The 24,864-nt window shown below is 40.3% G+C and overlaps 1 protein-coding gene across 1 annotated transcript in view; it reads left to right on the forward strand.

Annotated features, from left to right (window-relative positions):
- Positions 1-24,864, forward strand: part of slc25a21 (solute carrier family 25 member 21) — a 116,388-nt gene that overhangs the window by 70,138 nt on the left and 21,386 nt on the right. Inside the window, exons 3-4 of the mRNA XM_007567049.2 lie at positions 810-858; positions 13,605-13,688. Coding sequence (XP_007567111.1) covers positions 810-858; positions 13,605-13,688 — 133 coding nt within the window. The remainder of the gene's footprint in view (positions 1-809; positions 859-13,604; positions 13,689-24,864) is intronic.

Genomic DNA, 24,864 nt, shown 5'->3' on the forward strand with positions numbered 1-24,864 from the left:
AGCCAGGTCGAAGCCTAACAGCCAACACATCACGTGTTTGAGCGTTGTTCATTTTTGCACACACTCTTCCCCAGACACTCTGTGGCGAGCTTCCCTCCCACAGCAGTATACATCGCAGTGTTTTGTCATATTTGCGAACCTTTGTAGGTTAGTCAGGAAGAGTCGTATAGAGTTGCGTACTTGTCATGCAACTGTGACCTGACTTAGCTGAGTCATTTAATGAGGTGACAGGGAGGCGGATTATGTATTTTCCAGGCACATAGTGTCATTTTGCAGCACAATCAAGTAACAATGGTGCCTTCAGTTATTATGAAAATGCATAAACAACTTAAAAGAAATTAGATTTTGCATCTTTACCACTGCTCTTAGGAGCTCAGCAGGCATGCAGTCCCACCAGATGCTTGTCAATTGTTGCTGCCACTAGTCTGGTGGAGCCGTGTGGGTTAGGGGTGTCCTGTGGAGTGGGAGCTCCACTCGGGACTGAAACTCAAAGGCAGTGCTTTGGGTAAGGTTAAGGTTTAAAAAAAAAAAGTTGATTTTCCATAATATCCCCCACCTTTCCTTTTGGCAAAAGGAGGCAGCCCAAAATTTAACAGCATGATACCAATAATTGGGCCACTGAGGAGTTTGTAAAAATTATTCTTTAACATCTCAGAACTGGAAGTCCCATCTTTCAGGTACAGATTACAAGACACTGATGACCAGAACATCTGCTGTGATTAAATTATGTCAAAGCTATAACCCCTGAAGAACTTCAATTCAGCAACTACAGTTTTAAAACTGAAAAATGTCTGGTTTTCTTTTTTTAGGTCTGGTGGAGATCTGCTTGATGCATCCACTCGACGTCGTGAAGACGAGGTGAGCGTAAATGATAAAAATCATAATATACCTGTTTGTTTCCTCGAGATGAACGGAACTAATTTAGCTGGAATCTGCTTCATAAATTTTGGTGATGGGATTTTTTTTATTTTTTTTGCGGCCAACAGTATACGGGGTGTTAAATCTTAAGATTAGTAGGCCCCCTTGGATCTGGGCTCATTCCCCACAAAAGTAGGTGCCAATGTTGTAACTTTCTCACACATTTAGTTGCAAATTAAATGCACCGTTTCACTGTTCAAACCTCACAAAATGTGCAAATATGCCGCTCTAAATTTATGTCTTATATTTGTCTTATTATGCAACCAAAAAGCACAATATATAGTTTCTTCTTTTCTGCAAGTTCTTGCCAAATCAATCGGTTCCCCAATGAAAGCAGCCTATGTTTTCGTCGGCTGCTTTTCCGTTACCATCCTAAGAACAGCAGCAGCGTTGAGCTGTAGAGTTTTCTGGAGCCTAACACCACAGTGTCTCAGTCAGTCATAAACAGATCGTGGGCTACTACTAAAGCTTTATAGTCTTTCACAGGACCAGCCAAGACCTCTGCCTTCACCCCCCCTCCCTCCCACTCACTCCTCGTCTGTAAATTGTACCACTTTTTCTGTCATTTACGGCAGCACTTTCTTGGTAAATAAATTGCCCGGCGTGCCTTTTAAAAAACTGAGACGCTTTCACTTTGAAGGCCGTGCCACCGCTAGAACGCGGAGAGCAAGAAGTGGGGATGAAAGCCAAGGGTGAGCGGTGCCGTACTGGTCGATATTTGATACTTTGAAGGCACACGCCGTGATTTATGGTCACGTGTGGAAACTGCAGGCTTTATTACAGGTAAGTCTTGAGCTCTGGCTGTCCGTCCTCACATGAGGTCAGGGTTAAAAGTGCGCTCGCTGTTTTCTTTGCAGCGCTCTTCCCTCAGAAGTGATAAAAGTTGCTTTAAAGCGGACATGTTTATTCGTTTGTGTTCTGTTTGTGTCACCATGTGTTTATGCTGATAAGACTTTTGTTGTTCGCAGTGGGCCTGCGTAAATTGATTCCTTTTGGCCTTTACTTACTTTTTTTTGTTGAGTTTTTAAATTTAATTGTTTCCATATATGCATACAGAAGACCCAATAATCTGTCTACGGTTCCAAATAACACGGAAAGAAATATTTCTGCCTAATTGGCAGGACGATTCCACGCTAAAGGAATGCAAGCAGAAGGAAGGAAGTTGTGCGAAAACATGTTCATGTTCGCACTCTAATATCTACAGATGAATTCATAAAGCAAGCATACACACCGGCTAATTGGGACACTTGGGGAGCTGAAATCTATTAGCAGGAACCTTGGAGCCGAGAGTCAGACACACCTCGGCTGGGTTTCTCTCCCTGGCTCGTGTGTGTGTGTGTGTTTTTCTCTCAGGCATGGCTCTTATTAGGAACTGCTTTAATGTCCAACAGTCCAAATTGAACAGCAACTGGAGTGAATTTACTTTTTTTTTTTTTTTTTCCACAACCAAAAAAATCAAAGGGTTTTTTTTCCCCTTCGCCTTTTGATTTTCAGGAAGGTAATCTCGACTAAATGTGTACCTGTTTGCCTTCCTGCGAGGGTTTATCTATCTTTCCTACATTTGAAAGGACGGGGAGAATGCAAATTAGCAGAAGTTTACCAATGAATAGCTCAGTCCTGCTGTTTTATATTAAAAACTGCAAAGACAAATTGGCCACTTTGGGAAAAACCCCTACCAAATTTGGAGCTATTTTTAAATCACATTCATGATGAGAAACACTGACAGGAAAAATACTTTGTAGTTATTTAAGAATCGTTAGCGCTAACTCAGCTGAGATCTGACACAAAAAACGAACAGTTTTTTCATGTCGTGTTGCCTTTTTACTAATCTGCACTCCGACCAGTTATTCACTTTTCCTAACAAGTGCATGTTTCTTTCATCTGAGCGACTCCATGTTCAGTCGGTTGGATTTACAACCTCCTTCCTTGTTGAGAGAGACAGACGTGTATTTCTGACTAAAGCAGTAGAACAAAGTCCTTTCTGAGTGGCTCTGTGAATAACCCATATTTTATCTAACGATTCTTATACTGAAAAATCTGTTGGTGCTTTTTTGAACTGTACGACTTTAGCTCATGGTTGCCGCTAGCGTTTAGCAATCAGTTGATTACATTTCAGTTGAGCTAAACAACTAATCTCAAAAACTAAAAATATATTCATTTTATTTAGCTTTGTTCGATTTAGTTATTTTTGCAACAACGGTTTTTAATTTTACAAAATAAAAAGTTAACATTGATCTGTACTTTAGGTTATAAATTCTAAGAATAGGGTGAGAAATAACACTGCCAAACTAAATGCAACAAATTTTGTCATTTATGTACTTCAAGATAAAAAAAAAATCCTACATATTTAGGATTAAAGTTTTTAATCGAAAATGGACAACAATAGGTGTTGTATCCGTTTCTTCTCCTTAAAGTTTAATAATAAAAATAGTAACATTTCCATGTCAGTTACACATTTGATAACTGTATGTATTGGTTATTATCTGGTTTAATCATAATTAATTTAGCTATTAGCGGTATCTTTGCAGTATTTATTCAAACATTTATTTTCTCCAGAACGTAGCAGACAGAAAAACAACCCCTCTCTGAGTTCATAGAGTAATCAGCAGCTTAAGGAAACTTTGACTTTGTGTTTTCTGTTGGCTCACCAGTCGCCCCTCCAGTTTCAACTCTTCAGTCGCTCATCATGCAAAACTTGAATAACCAGATTCATTTGAAGGTGACGTAGACGACATAGCCGCCATGTTTGTTTTGAGTCTGTTGGTCAGGCAAAGCCGACTAATGACTTTTGTTCAACTCTGCAGACATAAGCACGACGTTTTATTTACACCCAAAAATGTGCTTAAAAAAGTCATTTGTAACGTTTGCTGTTAAATAAAAATATCAAGAGAGCATTTTAGTTTTCTCTCAAACTTTTTCACATTTTTCCTTGTTACGGTCGTACTAACGGGCCAAAAGTTTTGAGTGGGATTTTATTTTAAAGTCCAATGCAGGAAGGGGCATCACTGGAAAGGAAAATGACAAATAGTTTAAAGAAAGCTCTGAAGTGTAGTATGCATTTACTCTGAAACCGTGGATTAAAATCCCCCGCATAATTTAATCTCAGTATAAATCCAGCTGCTCTGAATGCCTCCGTGGTTCGTTAGAAAACACGAGTGAAAAAATGGCATCTCAAAGCTCAAGAAACCATGGTTACCACGAGGGTAGTTGCATTGCATATTTTTTCCAGATTTAATTTACAACAATGTTTCGTGATACTGTCATGTACAGAGTCCAAATCTGAAAGCGAAATCTGACATTGAAACTACACGATCATCATGCCGACATGCAAGTATAGCATAGTTCACACGATGTAAACCGTTAATTACCCCCCACCCTGATACTGTGTTCATATGTGAAGGTGGGGGCGAAGATGGGGGGGGTTGCGCGGTGCTGGAAAGGCCTTCGTCGGAGACGGTGAGACCAGAGTTACAGCTTTTCATTAACCTGGAAACCACCTAGTTACATGGTTCATGGGCTGGTCTCAGCTCACTTGGAGGTAACAAAGGGTGTCGGGCGGCTTTTTCTGTAGGGGGCTGTGTGCTCCAGGCACCCCATCTGACTCTGATCAGGGTCCACTTCTCATTAGAGAGTTGCTTCAAGCCTGGATTTCCCTTCATGTTGAGATCCTGTTACACGGGGCTCCGCCCTCAGCATAACTTTCATGCACAAACCGTGTGTACCAATCTAGAAGCAGCTACTTGCCAATCTCCCTTTGCTTCCTTCTGCAGCAGAAGGGCCACGCCTTTCTCGTGTTTTTGGAGTCTGTGTGAATGTTTTGCAGCGTAATCTAATTTGCGTTGGAGAGATCCCAAAAGTGTATCTGTTGTAGTAAATGTCGAACAAGCCACTCCTCCCGCCCCTCTCCCTTTCGTTCTCACTGCCCCCTTTTCTTTTCTTTTTTTAATTCCTCTTTTCCTGATTTTCTACGGCTTCAGCTCCTCCCCCAGATGAACTACGCCTTTCTGTGGTTTGAGATTTTCAACAACTACCTCTGTTAACCTGTTGAATCAGCTTCTCTGCTGTTTTTGTGAACAGGAACCATATTACATAACTACCTCATAAATAACATGTACAATCCATTGTTTGGTTTGCTGTGGTTTCCTTGTGAATTTGTAGATTTTTTTTTTGAACAATTATGTAATGTTTTGTTTGAAAGAAAAAAAAAGTGTGTACATTTAAAGGAGTCTGTACTGAATTGTGCAATTCTGTAAATTGTGTTGTATGACATGGCTGTCATTGCTAACCACTAAGCCTGCCAGTAGCCTGTTTCAAGTCTGATTAGAAAAACCTGGTCTTTGCTTGTTGCAGCGTTTTGGGACAACACTACCCAGGAGGATGTGAGTCTCTTGAGAGGCTTGAAAGTGATTTTTGATGAGGGCTTCTACTGATGACAACCAGCCTCTATCTGTGCAACCCCGACAATATCTGAAAGTCTTCACCTCCCCCTTCCTTTGCCCTTTTTACCCCCAACTGCTTGGTGAACCCCTATGCACTTAAAGAGGAATCCCTTACACCACCCTCAAACAGCAGGGCACAAAGCAGCAACAGCCCTGATAGCTGATCTTTCCTTGTAAAGGAGCAGGCAGGTCAGCGGTAGTCAAACTGGCTCCTAATCCCCCCGCTTCCACCCCCTCGGCAATGTGAGACTCCAGGGCAAGACTTTACTCGCAGCGTTAAGACAAACGCATGCCACGTGCACCCAGGATAAACCGATGAACTCAGTCCACGTACGAGAATCGGCAAGTCCAGAATTCAGGACATGAGAGACAGAGAGAGAGGAAATGGTTTGTGAGCAGTGCAGTGCAGCATATTCAATAGGATTAAATGTGATGCATTTACTTTTTAGTCGTATTGTTTCCACTTTCCCTAGCCTTTTATTTGCAGAAAAGTAGGTCATCTAAATCATCTGTCCAAGTAGGTTTATGAAAAAATGTAGCTAGCCTTCCTGACAAAGCAACTTAGTGACTTATGTCAAATTAAACATAAAACCTCCTCGGCCTCTTCTCTTAATGTGGAAAATCATATTCTGTGAATATAAAAATGTAAGGTAAAGCATCATTCTGTGGTATTTAGACATGAACCAACCAATCTGGGGCTTTTAAGGTGACTTGGTCTTAAAGCTGAGTTAGGTCAGGACCGAAACATAATCTTTGGAGATCTCAGAGAGGGAATGTATCAGAATAGAAAAGAAAAAGAGAAGAGAGAGCGTAGAGAACAACTGCAAAGCTGCCAAGACATGGAGACGATGAGGGCGTTAATCTGAGAAACGAGCAAGAGATTTATGGTGACTCTGGAGGAGCTGCCAAGATCCTGAGCTCTGGTTGTGCACTCCAGAAATCCAACCTTTATGAAACAACGGCAAGAAGAAAACAATCATTGAAAGAAACCCCAAAAAGTCCAATTTGTTTAGCACAAGCTGTGCAGGAGACGGATGAAACTAAAACCAAACTTTTTGGCCTACATGTAAAATGGCTATGGGTAGCGGAAAATTGGCACAGTAGGTACTGACAACACCATCCTGTATGGATGGTTTACTTTAGCAGCAGCAGGGTTTGAGTTAATAGAAAGTTAAATACGGGTCAGTACTGGAAGAAAACCTGGTCAATACCTGGTATCTACAGGGCCAGAGGTTCAGCTCTCAGCAGGACAAGCCTGAAAATACAGGCTGAACTACAAAAGAGTGATTTTTATTTAAATAATAATCCTGTGTTAGTGGTCTAGTCAAATTCCAGACCCAAGTCCAGTGGAAACTGGTAAGAGCTTAAAAGTGATGTTCAGATGCTCTTCATCCAGACTGACTAAGCTGTTTTACAAAAAAAAAAAAAAAACATTGCAGCTGTCAATGCAACAAATTATTTATCAAGGTATTTACTGAGGAGGGGAATCCAACTGCAGGCCACAATTTTCAACCGGTTTTTGGAAGAGATTTTACGCTAATTTGTGTTGTCCAACCCAATAAAAATCCCCTGCAGTTTGTAGCTCTGATGTGACAGAATGCGAAAATACCTCAAGGGGTGTGAATATTTTTGCAGGACAACATATAAATGCACACTTGTTACCAGCCTCTGTCAGTATTTCCTTGTGACTAAGCCGTTCCATGACTTGCCACAGCTTTAACATCACCTGAACCACTAAAACTTGTTCTCACTTCAAGGTGTCTTATTAAAAGCTGGTAGCCTGTTGGGTATTTTCCCAAACAGTCCTTGGCAGTGAGGCCAAGGTATGGCATATTACTGCATTTCAAAAGCAAACACTTTGATGTAATTTTGGAGTACCATTTTTCTTTTTTTTTTCTTTTTTTTGGAGGAACTTTGAGAAGAGGCACTGCAAAATGACGAATAAGCAATGCAGAAAGCCTCGAGGCCTTCTAGTGAGGCCTGGCTCTTTAAGCACCAAGCCGATATTCCAGTCCGTAAAAATCAAACAGAAAACTGGAGATCGAATGTTACTAAAATAAGTTCAGCGAGATACACTTTGGGCGAATTTGAAAACAAAAAAACATACATGCTAAATTTTGTTCTCATTAAAGGGACTTGTCGAGGACACCATGTAACTACATCATCCATTTTTCCTCACGTTTTATTGTTATCTCATAAAGGCAAATGCCAAAAAAATAAACTTTAAGTCTCAAACACATAACTTTTAATGTGGTGACAGATGTTGCTGTAGTTACTCACAGATGTTGGGCATTCAACTAACACCCGCAAATGGTTTCCTATAGAGATAGAAAACTCGGTTACAGAAATTTACATAAAGAGCAGATGTGCATGTTAGAGCGATTACCTGTTATCATTATCATGGAGGGCCTTCACATTCCAGTATGCTAATTACAGAGCGCAAGTTTTGGATTTCTCCAAACACTGGTGCAGACAAAACCACAGTGTTGGCCCCCTGCTGCCTGAACGTAAAACGTGCTCCAGTGCCATCGCATCTAGAAACGTTCGCAGAAGGCAGGGACATGTCACTGCCTGCTAAACCAATGCTTGGACTGCTCACTGCCAAGCTGGAATTGCACCACAGTTGTCGGGCAATTTCCAGTGGCACAACCTTTTGCTCAGAGGGCCCATCTGTTAATTAAACAAGCCTCGTTTTAAATATAGCGTCATTAGCCGGGTTTAGGTCACTTCTCCCTTTGTGGGTGCTTTTGTAAAAATCTGTGCATAAAGTAATAGAGTGACAACAGTCTACACACATGAAAGAAATCCAGCCTTATCGTGCAAGTAACTGAAAAGAATAACAATGCCAATGTACCCTGCCTGCAGCACATCTTCCAACAAAAACTCGCCAATTTTGCCATGTTCAAGGCCCATTGTGTGCCTTTTAAGCTTGTTTAAAAACCCTTGCGTGGTTGCAGCTTACAAAGGACTGCATCTCCATCTGGATCTGTAATTCTTTTGCCAAAGTGAGAACAGAGACTGAAGGTTTTTATTTGTTTTGTTTTGTTTTATAGGATATTCATGCAAATAAAAGAAGCCTAAGATTCGTATAACTTAGTAGTGATATAAAATAGTCAGTGAAAAAAATATATACATGTGCAGTTCCTTACTAAAGTAATCACACCTCTTGAAATTATTTCATGTTAAAACCACAAACAATATTTTTTTTACACTGAAATGTAATTTTCTGGTCTTCATCGTAAAAAGCCAAGTAAAGAAGAATAGTAGACTTTGCACACCACCATGAGCGCACCTCCATGTTGTAACACGGTGGTGGCGGTATCAGAATCATGTAGTGAAAATACCTCTCTGAAGGAAGAGTGTTAGTTGATGGAGGTAATTGCAGGACACTTTGGTTAAACACAACCTAAACAAAACACACTTGCCAGGAGAAATTCCCCATGGTCACACATGGAGAATTTCTCCATGTTAAAAGCTTCCAATGGAAATATGAAAGTATATCACAGTAAGACCTCACAAGAACAACAACAAAATGGCAGAACAAATTAAAAGAATTGAAACACTTGTTTTCCCCTTGAAAACCAAGGAAAAATAATTGTAGGCAGCGACTTAAAGTCTGTGCAGCACTCGCATGCTAGCTGCTGTTCCACATATTTTATTATTGCCTTTATGTTTGGATTGAAGCACAGCCAATTAAACCTTACATGTTAAGCAATCTGGTTTCGCTGGTGTTTGAAGAAGAAATAGAGCCAAGGACTAGATGACTAGATGACAAGACTGGAGTTAGGTGTTCATACTTTTTAGATCTGGTAAAAAAAAAAAAAAGAAGAAGAAGAAGAAACTTTATTATTCTCTCTAGGCAACATTTAAACATTAAAAATCAGTGGGCCTACAATGGTTCCTTGGGGAACCATGCAATATAGAGGCGATACAGAAGAAATACATTACCCTAATTTAAAAGTTTATTTTGCTATTTATAGCAAAATAAAATCTACACCAAATAACAAAGACGAAACTAAGCTATAAAAAAACTAATCTTCAAACATGGTATCTGAAAAGTTATTAAACAACAAAAAATATAATTTGTAAAGTGATATTATCCTTCACATCAACAAACCTGCATTTAAAAGCCTTTGTAATTCCTGTTTAATGGAAACATGCATGCTAGTTGCCTTCTTTTTGTTCTGCACAGTGGCAGCCTGGTGTCACTTGAGCCCCCAGAGTCCTGCAGCATTTCCTCACATCAAAGTGGCAGCGACTGTGTCGTTCTTTACCATCAGCAGCAGCAATTAACCTAATCTTATCGCTGCTACCCCACTTGTCCTGATTTCATCAAAAGTTATCTCATTAATTGCTCTTTTTCCCTAATAGAAAGTTAGTGAGTTTGGATAAGGAAAGCATTTAATGTCACTTTTACTGCGTTTCTTTCACTTTAAGTAAAACGAACGTTTTTGATCATTGTGACCAAATTCTACCTGATGGAATTAAGTAGAGGTGAAATCTGTGAATTTATTGTTCCAGATGTCCTTTTATGCCAACAAGTTGAACATGTGGCTAAAATCACTCGCTCATCCACTTACCTGGCACCTACTTTGAACATTTGCAGAAATCAGCTCCAACATATTGTAGAGTTGTCTGTCAGTCAACAACTTTTTATGTCTAAACCATCTATGCCTCCTTGCACTGTTTTATGCAGGTCCTTTCCTGCTTGTCTCCAATAACACAGCCTGATCGCAAGTCACTGGGGTCATAGTATATAAGCAAACATCTGGAGGAACAAACTGGTCCCAACATGGTCATATAGGAAATGGGAGAAATCAATTTTATCGGTGTGAGTCCAAAAAGCCATGAGGATGTTGTTGTCTTTTGAACAACTAGAGTAAATTATCCTTCCCTTTCCGTAGTCACAGCGAGTTCTCCAAAAACCCAGGCAATGCCAGATTCAGAGAGGCAAAGAAAACAATGTAGATGAAATCCAACTTGATCTGGTCTCATGAAGCTTTGGTAGCTCTTCAAAAGTATCAGTGGATCATCATTTTAGACTTATTTTAAAAACACAAACGACAAACGTGTTTATTTTATTCCACTTAACCAAGTAAACCCTTTATTAACCCTTTATTAACTTTAGAAATCCCAGTTTTTTAAAAAATATAATAAGGTTAAAATGTTATTTATTTATTGTGAACTTTTAAGCAAACTGAATGGCTACAGAGCGGAATACGGTAGTTTGCAAAGTTCCTATGATAAAAAGAACATTTAGGCATTATTCACCTACTTTAATACAAAATGGTAGCAATTCGAGAAGAGGCGGTTTTTGATTTATACCGTATGGGTCACTGCTGTCAGACGGTGGCACAAGCAGGGACTAAAAGGTTGTCACTAGGACTCAACTGGATTTTGTTTTTGCTTTTTGTGAAATGTCCATTTTATGATGAATTTAAAGAAAATATGGTAGTAAAATTGAGATGCAATAACGCGATTCCACATTTATAATCTGTGCTTAAATTAGATGTTATTTTTACTCTGAAGCCTGAACTACAATTGATAGGCTCTAAATTAAACATTTGAATAAGACAGAACTGAGCTGGATGTTTATGTCAACAATTAAAACCTCAGGCTAGAAATACATAAACTAATTAACTAATTAAACTGAGATGGATTTTAATATTTTAGTTTGTGAATTGGTAAAACAAAATAAACATCAAAAACAAAAGGAGCCTTTATGTCAAAAATCTGTTGAAAATCTAATACAGTGTGCAAAGGGTTTTTTCTACCATACTATTCATGCTAGAAGTGTCACTGGAGTGAAGAACTACTTATTTTCCTCAAAAAAAGAGTCTTTAGCAATGACACGGGGTGCCAAATGTAAAGCACTTGGATTCACATTGGAGTATTAACTTTATTTTGCTGTAAAAAGACACACAGTGATGGCAAGTAGATGGTGCATTGTGAGACAGATTTCAATTTGATGAGAAACGTCGTATCTCATGCTACAGTATCTTGTTGCACTTAATTTAATAATGCTAAATGATCTGGTAAAAAGTGGTATGAACTTCTAAAGATGAGAACATCCAGCCTCTGCTTTTTCGTGTGCATAAATCTCTTCGCTGCCCCATTACCCAGTTCAAATTCATGAATCATTATTGAGCTCCACCTCATCTTTTCAGTTTCTTCCCAGAGTCTGGGAGCAGACCACTGAAGTTCCTCAAACACTTTGTTGCTGTTCATAAAAAAATACATAGACTGGGGCTCTGGCGTGCCTTTTTGCCCTAATTTACCTTTTTGACTTCTTGTGAATGCATACCTTTTGTACTTTTACGGGCACTAAAGGTCAGAGTGCTTGTCTTGTTCATGGAACCGCCAACCTGCCCTCGCCTTCACCCTCACCTGGGCACCTCTGGGCCCGTAAAGCTGAAATACAGGGAAGGCAGAATGTGGGTGAAGAGGTCCTGGGAGATCATTTTGATAGACTTGCACATCTCATCACTTCAGAGTACACTGCGTATCTACCTTCAGCGACGGTTGAAAAGGATGCTGCACGCTGTGCGTCAGGAAAAGGCCCCAAGGTTTTTCTTATTCAGAGTTTACGGTCTATAACCCCAAAGCCATACTGAGGTTCGCTGTTCTGTACAGAAACAACATATCTTGTTACATCACATTTCTGACTCATTTGAAGCGAAATCCCTGATTTGTCTTTGCAAATCAAGGAAGAACAGGAAATTCAGCTCGGATTGACCAAATATTCACATTGTTGCAGTGAAAAGTAACATTAGAAGCTCCCCAGCCGGGGGCTTGACAGTTTCTCTGTTGCCAAAAATACTTCGACTTCACCCTATTATCTCCCACTCCTCGGGCCCCCTGTTTGGTCCCTGGCTTTTACAGGAGGGTAGAAGAGGGCCATTAGGAAATGAGTTGACCCGAAGGTCACGACTGGAGTCAGGGGGCTGGAACCGGACCAAGGTTCTGCCAACCTCACTTTTTTAGGGTTGGTTCGGGTCGAAGTGTGATGAGCAAGGAAACCAGGGGACTGGGGATAGGGTGTCTTCCAGACTCGACCTGCGGTAGTTTGACTTTAATTAAGTCAGATTTGACTTTGTTTACAAGCCCCAGTGGTCTTAAATCATCTGGCGCTTTACTCCCTCTCCCATCCCGCTTATTTCCCCAACCCCTCATACCTTGAGTCCCTCTTCTTTTCTTCACTTTTAATACGGTGTCAGACATCTGTTTATTACGCCGTTTTTACTGGTTTTCAGAAACCGGTTACAAGCTATGGGGATTCCATCAAATAGGATATTAGGGACACCCCTCCAAGATGTCAATCTGTTAGCGATATGAAAGGCCGCCGCTCACCCCACTAAACTCCCCCATCGGCTGAAACCCGGAACTCTTTATGGCCCCATCAGGCACCCACATGGAGGACTTACTGCTGACCTTGTGACCAGGCAGTTGACGCCATATGAGGAGGGAATCTTTCTCTTGTCCCGTTGCATCCGACACGTCTTTCTGTCCTCGCAGACTTGCTTTTTTTTTTTTATTGGTAAATCATTCAAAATTCTTGCTTTGCCATATGTTCTGCTGTTCAGAACCATTTTTATTTTCTTGCTTTTCATCAGACCACTTTATTGAACCGATTTACTTGGTGACATTTGTACGATCTGATGAAATGGTACAAATTTCTTTTAGCAACTATGCAATGAGCATGATTTCTGAGCTTAAATAATATTCTCTCATATTTAAAATGTTTACACAGATCATATCATACTTTTATTAGGCAATTACCTGCTTATTTGCCATGCAACAAAAACACCCCCAACCATCCCCATCACAGTAAAAGTTTACATGTAACTAAAGAGTTGTTATAACAGGCTTACTGGCATGTTAGCAGTTGGTAAGCTTGCTGCGAAAACTCAGTGTTGGGGTGTAGGGTTACTAATTGGATCAGTTGGGTTAAATAAATGTTTGAGCGTTCCCCCGTACTAACACGACCTAGGGTTGCGAGCCTCTCATCTTTGCAGGAGCGGGTGGAGACTGGGGGTGGAGGGGGTAAAGCAAATGAAGGAGAGAGGAGGAAAATAAAGTGGGAAATGAGCTCATTAATGATAACGTCAAATTTGTTCAGTGTGTTTGACGCATGTGTGAAAGTGCTTCCAGGGGAAAAAAAAAAAAAAAAGACAACAAAAAGTCGTAGCTACAGTAAAATCCCCAGTGACGGCTAAAACTTGAGTAAAAATCTTTTTGTCCTTGCAGGTTTCAAATCCAGGGAGGATCAAGCGACCCCACCAGCTACAAGAGTCTACGAGACTGCTTCGGCACGATTTTCCGCAAGGAAGGGTATGTAATTCCCAACCTGTTTTGACAAATACAGATCCACAGAAATAAAAGGATTTTTTTAATTGAAATTTCTATTATTAAATGCTTATACAGCACCTTGAAAAACAGTGTCCGGACCATCAATCACAGCTGTGAGCTTTTTTTCGGGGTGGGATGACTTTGCAAACAGCACATCTAGAAACTAGCAAAATAGTTCTACCTCAATCAAATGAACATACATTTACATGTCTTTCCACCAATTTACAGTTGGATTTTGACCTTTATAACACATGCACATGATTTATCCCAAAGTCCCATCCTGAAACTATCCTGAAACTTGTAAATGCATCTCTTCTCCAACACACCCGGATCAAATGAATGGCTCATTACCAGGCTGCTGCAGAGCTGAGTGACATACCAGTGAGGGAATTCAGCCATTTGATTCAGGTGTGGTGGAGAAGGGATGCATGTACAACCTGCACAGGATAGCAGCTCTTAAGGACTGAACTTGAGCTCCCCTGAACTTAACCTTTCCATTGCAGCTGTAGCAGTGTGTTTAGTTATTCTGGTAGAAGATGAACCCCTACCACAGTCTCAAATGTTTTTCTTTTTTTAGCTAATGGCAGGTTTTCTTTCACACCACCTCTCATGTCCATGCAAAAGAAAAAAATCATCACCAAATGACTGAACTGCAACCACCACACTTTATAATAAAGAGAGTGCTGTCAGGATGATGTGTTTGTTTTCTTTAACAGATAACAATTTTTGTGTTGACCAGAAAAATTCAGTGTTGGACAAATTTGGCCTCAGCATCTCCGTCTGCACTTCAATGTAAATTGAAGCTCTTCTGGTTTACTTTCAACAACGCCGTTCTTCTTGCCCTTATTCCAAGAAAGCCACATTTATAAAGTGCATGATTAATAGCTGATTTGTTGCCAGATTCTCTTACATGTGCCGTGGATCTCGTGTTGCACCTCTGCTTGACTGGCCTTAGCTGATTGGTCATATCTTTGTATCTTTGAGATTAAATCACACACAACTACGCTATCGAGCTGAAAGCAATTGTTGGAATTTTATATAGAGGTTTTAGAATAAATTGGGCAAATATTTTAGATTTTCATATGTGAAAAAGTTTGCCTTGCGAGAAAATGGGAGACAGATTAAGAGGTATGCTGGGTCTGTAATTAAGGGATTATATCCAAAACCACACGCATGCCTTTTAATTACAAAGTAGCGATGTGTCAGATTAAAAACTTGATCATTCTTCTAGCTCATCAACTGCGTGTTTGTCTCTATCAAACACGACCCTGTTCACTACAGTTTGTGCCAGATGAGAGTAGACTAACTAACGACAGAGATCCTGCTGTGCTCCATCCGGGTCTGCTTTCCTCGTGACAGCCCTGTGAGACAGTGCAGGTGTAAGAGAAAGTGTTTGCCACTTGCTCTGTTTACGGCGAGTCGACAGCTTTACTGCGGATATAAAGTTGATCTGCTGCGAGGTGTGAGCAGGCACGCGGTGAAAGGGCGGTTAGTGACAGTTGGCAATCTTCACTTGGCCGGGGTTCATCAACAACAGCTTCGCCGCTGCAGTCAGCCCCCAACCCCCCGCCATCACTCAGCACACATTATCATTATAATATTTAACATCTTTGCTAGCACATGTTTTCTGAATCGGCTACTGGGGAAGTTGGTCCAAGTGAATTTCCAGAGAAGTGTAACAGTGAGACGACTGCTGTATTACGTCATGCCCCTCGGATAAGCTAGAAAACTGCGCTGACTTTGAGTTTATGCAGCAAAATGCTGCCATGTTTGGAAGAGTCCCCGACAACAGTAGATCCACTTTCTTTGCTGGCCAAATATCTTTATGGTATATTTTTGCTCAGTCTGTAATAACTTCCCGGTAGCATGTTGTGGATCACCTCCAGGCCAAACCACTTAGTTATAATTATACAAGAGTATTATAGGCCCCACTGTTGTAGAATTATTATTAAAAATAAACATTTCCAGCCAGCTTATGGCAGCACTCAGCTAACACCAGACCTCACTCTGTCTGAGGTGAGGAAGAAGGAAATCTGAGCTTTTAGCTTAAGCTATGCCATTAAAATGAACAAAGACTTGAAAGACTACACATAAATGCATAGGATTTGCTTCTTCAAGGGAAAAAAAACACATTCGAGCATTCGTTCTTAAAGTGCAAATTAAGAAAAAATCTGTGGGAAAAGGGTAAAAAAAAAGTCACCTTTTTTATCACCTTATGCATTAAATCCTTTTACATTTGCTTGTAATTACTGCTGTTTGCGTTTGGAGTGAGAGTAAAAATGTAATTTATGGGAGCAGTTGTGAATATTTTCAGCAGGGTCACGACATTGTTAGAAGTGCCCAAGCATGATGCGAGGATGATGGAAATACAGTAGAATCATGATTAAAAGTAGGCATGGGCTGGTGTGAGATTCCCATGGTACGACGACCTTGAGTAAAAATACCATATTTGAAGTAGTAACCCAGAGATTTAAAAGAAAAAGGTTCAGCCTGCTCTGTGGATTTATTTTAAACAGAAATCAGAAAAAGCCGTCATTTTAAGTGCTGCTGCTGTTGAGCAACAGGTCGAATGATTGAAAGATAGGCAGCCGAGCTATATGTTGATGGGTGCTCTATTTTAAGTACTCATGACATTATTTACTTATCATTTTATTTATGGTCTTGACTTAGACTTGTGGTCTGGGACTCGAGGCTTGACTGAGTTTGACACACGGGGGGTGACATCGCTTCTGCTCCATTTATTTCCTATGGAACGTAAGCAGTGAGGCAACAAATGCTTGTCCTCCTTCAACATGTGAAATTTCAACACGCAGACTTCTGAAGCAACACAAGAAACTTTTGTTGCTGGTTGCTTTTCGTATCCTGAATATCTGGAACTGTTTTCCTTTGCTGCTGCTGCAATCCATGTTTTGAGCCCATAGGGAATCTAGACTTGACTTAGACTTGCAGTCTAATGACTCAAGACCTGACTGAGACTGTTGAGTTGGGACTAAAGACTTGACAAAAACCACTTCTTCGACTTTAACTGGTTCTGCACCAGTCTGCGCTGGTCAGAATGAGCTCCATTAGCAGATTTTCTCAGTTTTTCACACTCACTTCAGGTGTAGTACAGGGCACGTCAAACAGGCTGCACCTGTGATTTAGTCACTGAAAACGCCAGGCAACATTTCAGCCGCTGCAGGGAATTTCTACAAGAAAGTACTGAAATATCTGGGTTTGCTTGAGTCCAACCTCAGGGTCATCCACCGCCGAGTGTCATTGCTAACATCATGAGAGAGACTACCACAGACCAAGACTCGCTCTCCAACTCAAGACCTGACTCGTGGTACACTTGACCTAGACTGGGCTTAGTGAGAGTTGAACTTGCATGCTAATGATTCAAGACTTGACTTAGGCTTTGATATAAAGCGGTGGTCTCAAACTGCTGTCCTTCAGGGCCAAAGTCCAGCAACTTCTGGAAGTGTCCCTTGTCCTACACGCTTGGATAAAACTTTGAAACTGCCTCACCAGTATGCAGTCAGGCTCTGCAGAGCTCAGCTAATGAGCTTATATTGGAGCCAGGTGTGCTGAAGCAGAGACATCTAAAAGTTGCAGGAGACCGGCCCTTGAGGACTGCAGTCTGAGACCACTGGAAGAGTTGACCTAGATTCACTCTCTGAAGACTCACAAGTCGACTCAGACTTTTTGTTTGGGGAATTAAATCTCGTTAACAGCGTTTATTTAATTTATTCAGTAGCGAGTGCAAACTGAGATCTGCTGTAAGCTACATGTAGCAACTTTGATGCAAATGCATTTTGATTTTTCTGTGAAAAGATGTGCATGATTTATTAGTCCCTCATCATGGTTTACTGGTTTATGACGGTCAGTTTGTGTTTGGTGTCGCATCCGAAAGAGGTCCAAACAAATGTTTCTTCAGCTAAGCACTTTATTAAATGACTTTTGAGCCATTTCAGAAGGAAATGCCCTCATCTTGCCTTTTACATTTTATTATTTCAGAGTTAAACATCCAGCGTACCTTAGGACATATGTGCTGTTTAGACTTGACAATGGTTTTAAAACCCTCCAAAGCCAGTAATATGTAAAGGTTAGGAGTGCATAACTTAAACACAGGTATTAAGAAAATCTTTAAAAAATAAAAATAAAAAGCACCTTAGTTTATTTAGAGATGTTAATTTTGTTCTTTTTCTTTTAGCATAAATCTATATTTATTTCACTGCTGAGGCAAATATTGCACACAATCAATCTTCAAATGATTTAAATCGCTTATTAAAAACTGTTTATTGCTGTTGATTTCTTGTCGAATTACAAGGAGCAGCAGTTGTGTTGCTATTTTATCTGCACAGACAGGATTTCGCTTGAGTTACATAATTATGGTCATAAATTCTTTTATAGTCAAAGTGAAATTAGGCCTAAGAAACAATGGCACGGGCTAGACAGCATGAATATTATAAATATTTTCACTCAATAGAGACGAGAGACTTGATTTGAACTCGTGGGGGGGAAGGACCTGTGAATATTTCTGCTTCATGCAAAAAAAAAAAAAAAAAAAAGTTTGGAAATTAGCCTGTGTCTGCTAAAACAGCAGGTCATCAATTTTACCTTCTTTTTATAGACGCACAGGATGTTTAAAAACAGATAATGTGGGACCACACCCCACCGCTCCTAACATTTGTGTGTCCTCCTGTTCTGGTCTGTGTAAACCAGCGGTGGAAGTCTAACATGCGGGCATTAAATGGTGAATCAGTCGGAATGTTTGCTCAGGTAGCCAGCCTGCAGAAGGCTGCTTAACAGACACACTACTTGCTAATTTGCTAACTGTACTCGTAAAACGGTGATGACTTTATCTTTTACTTGTGAGGAAGTGAAACGTGTAGGAGTAGCTGACACCGAGCAGAAACAGGTGAGGGAGGGGGGAGCATAGCGGTACTCTGCTTCATACAGCCAAATCTTTGGTATCTCATTAAAAGGACGTTAAGCTGTTGGAACAGTTTGATGGAAAAAAAATTAGCAGATTGAAAACAATATCTTTTTAAAACCTTTATTTCCCTTGATACCGGTAACTGGCCTCTGCCCATTTGGACCTATTACTTCAGGGTTAAGAGGGATCTAAGGTTGACACCAGCTGGGACCACCCGTAACAGCAGTAAATACGGGTGGTATTTAATAAGCGTGTCCTCCAAATTAGATGAGAAACATTGTGTACACATTGTTTTTTCCTGCACCTTTTGTGTACTTTTTTATGGGACCAAGAGAACATGTTAATTGTTCTCCCAATGTTATTTTGGTGGGGGAATTTATGTTAGCCTTGAATAAAATAAGCCGGCCGGTCTTCTGGTTTGGAGAATTGTTTCCATTGAAAAACCACGCAGTAAAATAAAACATTGCAGGTTATGATTTACAATTTGTATCTAATCAGCTGCTTGAAATGTAACCCAGAACATGTCGGAAGGTGTATGCGCACATTGAAAAGAGGACTTTTGCCAAATCTGTTCTATTCAGCGTAGTCATTAGGATGTACAGTGAGTTGAAATATTTTTAGTAGCATATCCTCCTGGCCCACATCTGCTGAAATGTTCCTCAAGGTCAAGGTGAAAGTAGACGTTGGGTAATGGAAAATATTTGCAGGTGACACTGTTTACATGATAAAATGTTCCCCAGGGTGGTTCATATTGCCTGGGAATCTTCTCAAAGCCACGGTGTGAAGCGTATATTAAAAAAAAAATAAAAAAAATTTAAACACTAAAACAATTGGTTTGAACAGTACACCTTTACTATTCACTGCTTTTCTGATTGGTCTCATCAAGTGCAGTTCTGTCACCGGCACGCTCCTCTCCAGATGGATGGAGGCTGTTAAAAAAGGAAAGGTTTATGAAAATGAAAGCCAAATTATACACACCAGAACAAACAAACACAAACTCGCATCCATTGGGCTCTCCCCCGATGTCCCACTCTGTGTCATGAGGCCATTTGTTTAGGGAAGACAAAAAGGGACTTAGTGCGTACTTTACATTGACAGTCAAATGAGGATTCAAATGACGGCCACTCACTGGAGTCCATATTTGTTCTGTAACAAATTTCACTCCTTCTTCATCACCCAGTGGCTCCCCAGTCTGACCACACCCGGGAAATCTGTGGCCACCATTTGCATGAACATAGAGAGCCGAGGGAAGGGCCTTCCGTCTGACTAAAATAACTTAACACGGACAATGCAAGTGATTCATTTTTATTTTCTCTGCAAGAAACTTGTTGGGATAAAATTATTCATTTTTACTTGCAAAACAATTTCAGGTGTTGCATACGAATGCTGTATGAAAACCTGCTATTTAATGATGAATGTATGGAGCCATTGTTCTCAAAGGCATTAAGAAAATGAATTTAAAATATGCTAGTTTTAAAACTGAACATGTCTTGATTGAAATAGCCTAATTATAGTTTTGAAATTAGTAACTTATTCTGGCCTATTGACCTTTATGTTGCCTGTAGTTACAGCAGATGGTTTGCTAGATCTTTTGAACTGCCCTTTATCTGTGTGGGAAACAATCAGGAGAAGTTCCAGCTTTTCACACAGATCCGTGAAAAGCCATAAAACAGCAGGAGTTCAGGAGAGTCTCTGCTCTCACTTCGTTTAAACAAAAGGGGACAGATGGCCTTAGACCGTGACTTGCAGGAAGTTTAAGAAGGGTCAGAGATAGCTTCTGGTTGGATGAGCAAAGGTACGCCTTATCTGAATAAATTAAAGACAAGAATACGCCTTTTCTATAAAACTTTCTACACAGGAGTAACAAATCAGATTTGCTCCAAAGACGTCTTTGCACGTTTTTGCTTTTCTTTCTTTCTTTCTTCTTCTTTTCCATTTGTCTCAGGTAAATGAATGTATGTCTCTGTTGTTCTGCAGTTTCTCTTGTAATATCATGCATTGTCTTCTATTGGATTAAACTCTGTACTTCTGTGACGTCAATACTCGTTGTTTTCTGTGTGGCTACATGCGGCCCGCCGGGAGAACCTGGGATCGAAGAAGATTGAGCCAGAGAGTTTTCTTAAGAAATATTATAACCTAAAATCTTCAACAGCATGTTATGTTAAAATGCCTCTGGATAGAGATTTAACCAACGAAAGAAAATCCAAATGTTATGGACTGCGACTTATTGCGCATTTTGGAGTTTCAAAACTGCAGGTTTTCAGTAAACTCTGGATATGACTTGAATTTATATCCCCAAAATGCACGGGAAAAAAAAGTTCCAAATTGGTTTGCCCTCAAAAATCTGATATGGTAAAAGAAATAGACATGAATCCACCATATGTACGTAATGACTGCTCAATTTACAGTGATCTGCAAAAAAGACATTTTTAACATTTTGCCACCAAAAACTTGCATTATTTCACCAGAATGTGATGTGAGGAGGTGCAGAAATCCACTGATCAATTAGGACAAGTGGTTACCATAACGACTGTTGGTCGTGCACTCAATCTCCATTGCTGAAAGTAAGCTATTAGAAACCCTTTCTGTAGTCTGGCCAGAGGAACTTACGCAACACATCAACATGTTGGTGGTTGTGTATACAGGTGGTTCCGGCATAATGTTATGGTGATGCTTTTCTTGGGCAAGAACAGAATCTGGTCAAAGTTAAACCAGAAATGGTTACGGCTAAATACAGGATTACATTGGAAGAAACATTTTATAGACCACAAAAGACTGAAGACTGGGACCGAGTCAGACGGCTACAATTAAATGATGATGATCGAAGCACTTTTATGTGCTCTGTGACCGATCTGACGAACCTTGGACTATTTTGCAAGTGTGCAAAATTCTCTACCTCTGCTCGTGCAGAGCTGATGGAGACATCTGCCAAGATACTTGCAGATGTATCTGCAGTAGGAGGTGATTCAAATAAGTACTTGCAGATCAGTTTTAGATGCAGGGTGAAGCCTTTGCTTGTGCAATGTTGTTCAGTGACATATGGAAAATTAGCTATTAGTGCATTTGCCCTTAATTTGCAGGACAGCATCTGCAGGCTGAGAAAGTCATTGCTGAACATGTACTATCCCATGTGAACTATTTGACAGCCCAATCTTGACTCCTTACTGAATGGGAGTTTGGTTGATTTGCATGTGCTACACTGCATGAGGAACTGATTAAATGAGGTCATGGCCAGAGTTCAGCCAACCATTTGGCACTTTTTGTGGATTGGCCGGCTGAGCAAGTAGCCATAAGCCGGTTGGATTAGCATACACACAGATCCCCATTCACTGAATAAGGAAAAAGGAAGTTTTTTTTTCCCGTTTTAAGATTAAGTTTGTCCTAATAAATGCTAACAAGATGTACAACTTTGAAGAACACACAGAGGTTTGTTGAGATCTACTGCTGCAGTCTGAATTTAGTTAAAAATATCTCATGCTAATTCAATATTTTATATCTTGTTTACTGACTGAGCACATTTTGACAGTTAATCCATCAACTAGTTTGTGCGAGGCTGAACAAGTTTTTTTTGTACTTAGTGACACCTTGTAAGAAAATACAATTCTTGTTCCAAATCGGCCTTTACTCATTACCACAGTTGTTCTAGTCTATAGAACAGGAAGTGCCACGCTGCATCAACTCAGCTGTTGCAGGTGAATTAGTATCTTTAGCACATGAGGAATGAGTTGTCCTGAAGTAAGCTTACACAAAACAGATTTCTGGACTTCATCTGCAGATTGTTTTACCTGAAGACTTGATGTCCCCTGAACATGTTTAATTCAATTCAGTTGATTCGTATCGCGCCAAATTCAAAAAGAATCACAAGGAACCGTATCTTGCAATGTTGACACAAGATACATCAACAAATGGCTGGCTCCACTAGATGTCACTGGCGTGGGATGTTTTATTGAAAATAATAGATATGAGTACGTTGATGTAAGTTATTACTTTCTGTTCTGCACAAATGTGTCCTTCACGGAGGAGGGGTGAGAAGAAAGCTTACTCAGATAGTGCTGTAGTCAGATGACACCAAAATAAAACGTTTGCCATTAAGCAAAATGAGGGTTTGCATATCTGCTAAAAAGGGACATGTGTGGCAGAAAACTAAAGCTGTACAATCTCTTGAAAGCACCATGCCTATATTTAACACTTTCAGGTAAACATGTGACCTCTGAGTATAGTCTTGTTGAATAAACAGTGCATAAAAAAAATTTCCCAAATGATTCCTATTATTAGTCCCTGGTTATGATTCTCTAAATTTTTGTACATTCTGAATTTCTTTTGCTCCACCTAAATCCTACTGTTGTCGTGTTCAACCTTATGAACAATGTGTCGCATTCTCTATCTAAAAATATCCTGGCTGGCTCCCTTGATGACAAGTGTTTTGATAATTAGTTGTGGTTCACTGCAGTTAATGGAAGGTGGCGTGTCTTCTTTGGAAATGTAATGGCCCGTCTGCGTCGGGTTATATTGAGTAGAAATATGCGCCAGCAGCAAAAATATTTACACTCGTTCTGAATCAGCCAAGATCATCTCTGGTGACTTGCAGAGTGTGTTGCCACAACAGAGCCGATGCAGCCTTTCACAGGATGTAGTCGGTCACGCCGCGTTGTCCTCTCCGTTGATCATCTGTTTAGATGTTCTTAGATCTCGGTTTACAGGGAAGTCTTGTATATTTATTGTAGGGCTGAAACGATTCCTCGAATGATTCGAGTACCTCGATTATTGAAATTCCTTGAGGGAAATTTATCTACCTCGAAGCTTCGTAGAGCACCGTGTTCCACCCGGATCATTATTTGTGGAGGGCAGCGCTCTTACTTCCGCCTATGAGTTGTTGTGAAGTGTTAGCAGCATGGTGTTGAATTGTGCGGCGTTTTGTGAGGGTTTGGAGGACAAGTAAGGATTGTTGAATTTTGCGATAGCGTTGGACTACGACAGCTTTCTCTGGTGTCGGAATCGCGTCGTCACTGTTTTGGAACGAATGAGAGAGAGAGATCAGATTCTTAATCGTAAGAATATTCTATAGAGTACTCGATTACTAAAAGTTCTCTACCAGTAATATATTTGTCTGCCACTCAGTATCAGGGCCAGAAGAGAAAATTATACTCACCATTGACAGAAATCCCCGTGCTACATTTTTATGATGCCAACGTTACAAACCTGTTTGTTTTCAATAATGTTAATATCCCTACAGTACAGCAGCGGTTCATGTGGGAATGTAAAAATACCTGCAGGATTCTGAAAATTTTGGGCAAAAGACTGAAGTTGCTTGAAAAAATGTGTTGCAGTATGCCAGAGTTTCTGGTCTCACTTCAGCCGTCAGGAGCACGTCAGACCAAAGCCGCTTCTCGCCTGTCGAGTCCCAGTCTAACCAGTTAATGTATGGTTTGGGTTTTATCCCAGTTGTAGTAGCTCCATTACGGTTTGCTCCTCACCATTGTGGGCGTGAATATGGGTGGGCCCTGATTGCAGCTGTGGTCAACTCTCCAATGATGTTGCTGGCCCGAACATAATGAAAACCGCTCAGATTTATTTATTTTTTTAGTTTTAGACGTGCATCCTTTGGATTTAGTCAATACAAAAGATGTTAAACAATATCCACACATGAACTTTATTGGGGGGGGGAAAGAAAAATGCCAAACTAACACAACAGAGTCCCTGAGTTTCACACCTATCGGCACAAACCTGCAACTCGCTCCGACAGAACGCTGACCAGAGCTGCGCGGTTCCTCGCTTCTTCATCGCGGGCCTGTTCCTCAGATGAAGGTGCTTTTCAATCACAATCATTCTGCTCCAAAAGGTCGATGCATGTTCAGGATTAAACTCATAGTTTCGCTCCTCCACACTCTTCTGCTAGCAGACGACATGTGGACTGGAACGCTACAGTGGATCGAATGTCCTACTTTATTCTTAACTGCAATGTGCTTTTGTTACATTTTAAGCACATATAGGCTGTCTTAGGTCTACTAATTTCTTTACGGGACTCGCATGTACAGACTCGTTCAATAAATTTGAACATTATTGAAAAGCCTTTTTATAAGTATTATATAGATTAATTACACCAGTGGATATTTGAAAGCCTTTATAATCCTGATCTTTTCCATTTACACCAAAGGAAAACATGACATTTAAAATTCGAACATTACTGATCATACCAATAAAAAAAAGAAAAAAACTGTTTCCAAAAAGTTGTTTTCATGA

The sequence above is a fragment of the Poecilia formosa genome, unplaced genomic scaffold (genome assembly GCF_000485575.1).
Source record: "Poecilia formosa unplaced genomic scaffold, Poecilia_formosa-5.1.2 Scaffold203, whole genome shotgun sequence".
Taxonomy (NCBI): Eukaryota; Metazoa; Chordata; class Actinopteri; order Cyprinodontiformes; family Poeciliidae; genus Poecilia; species Poecilia formosa.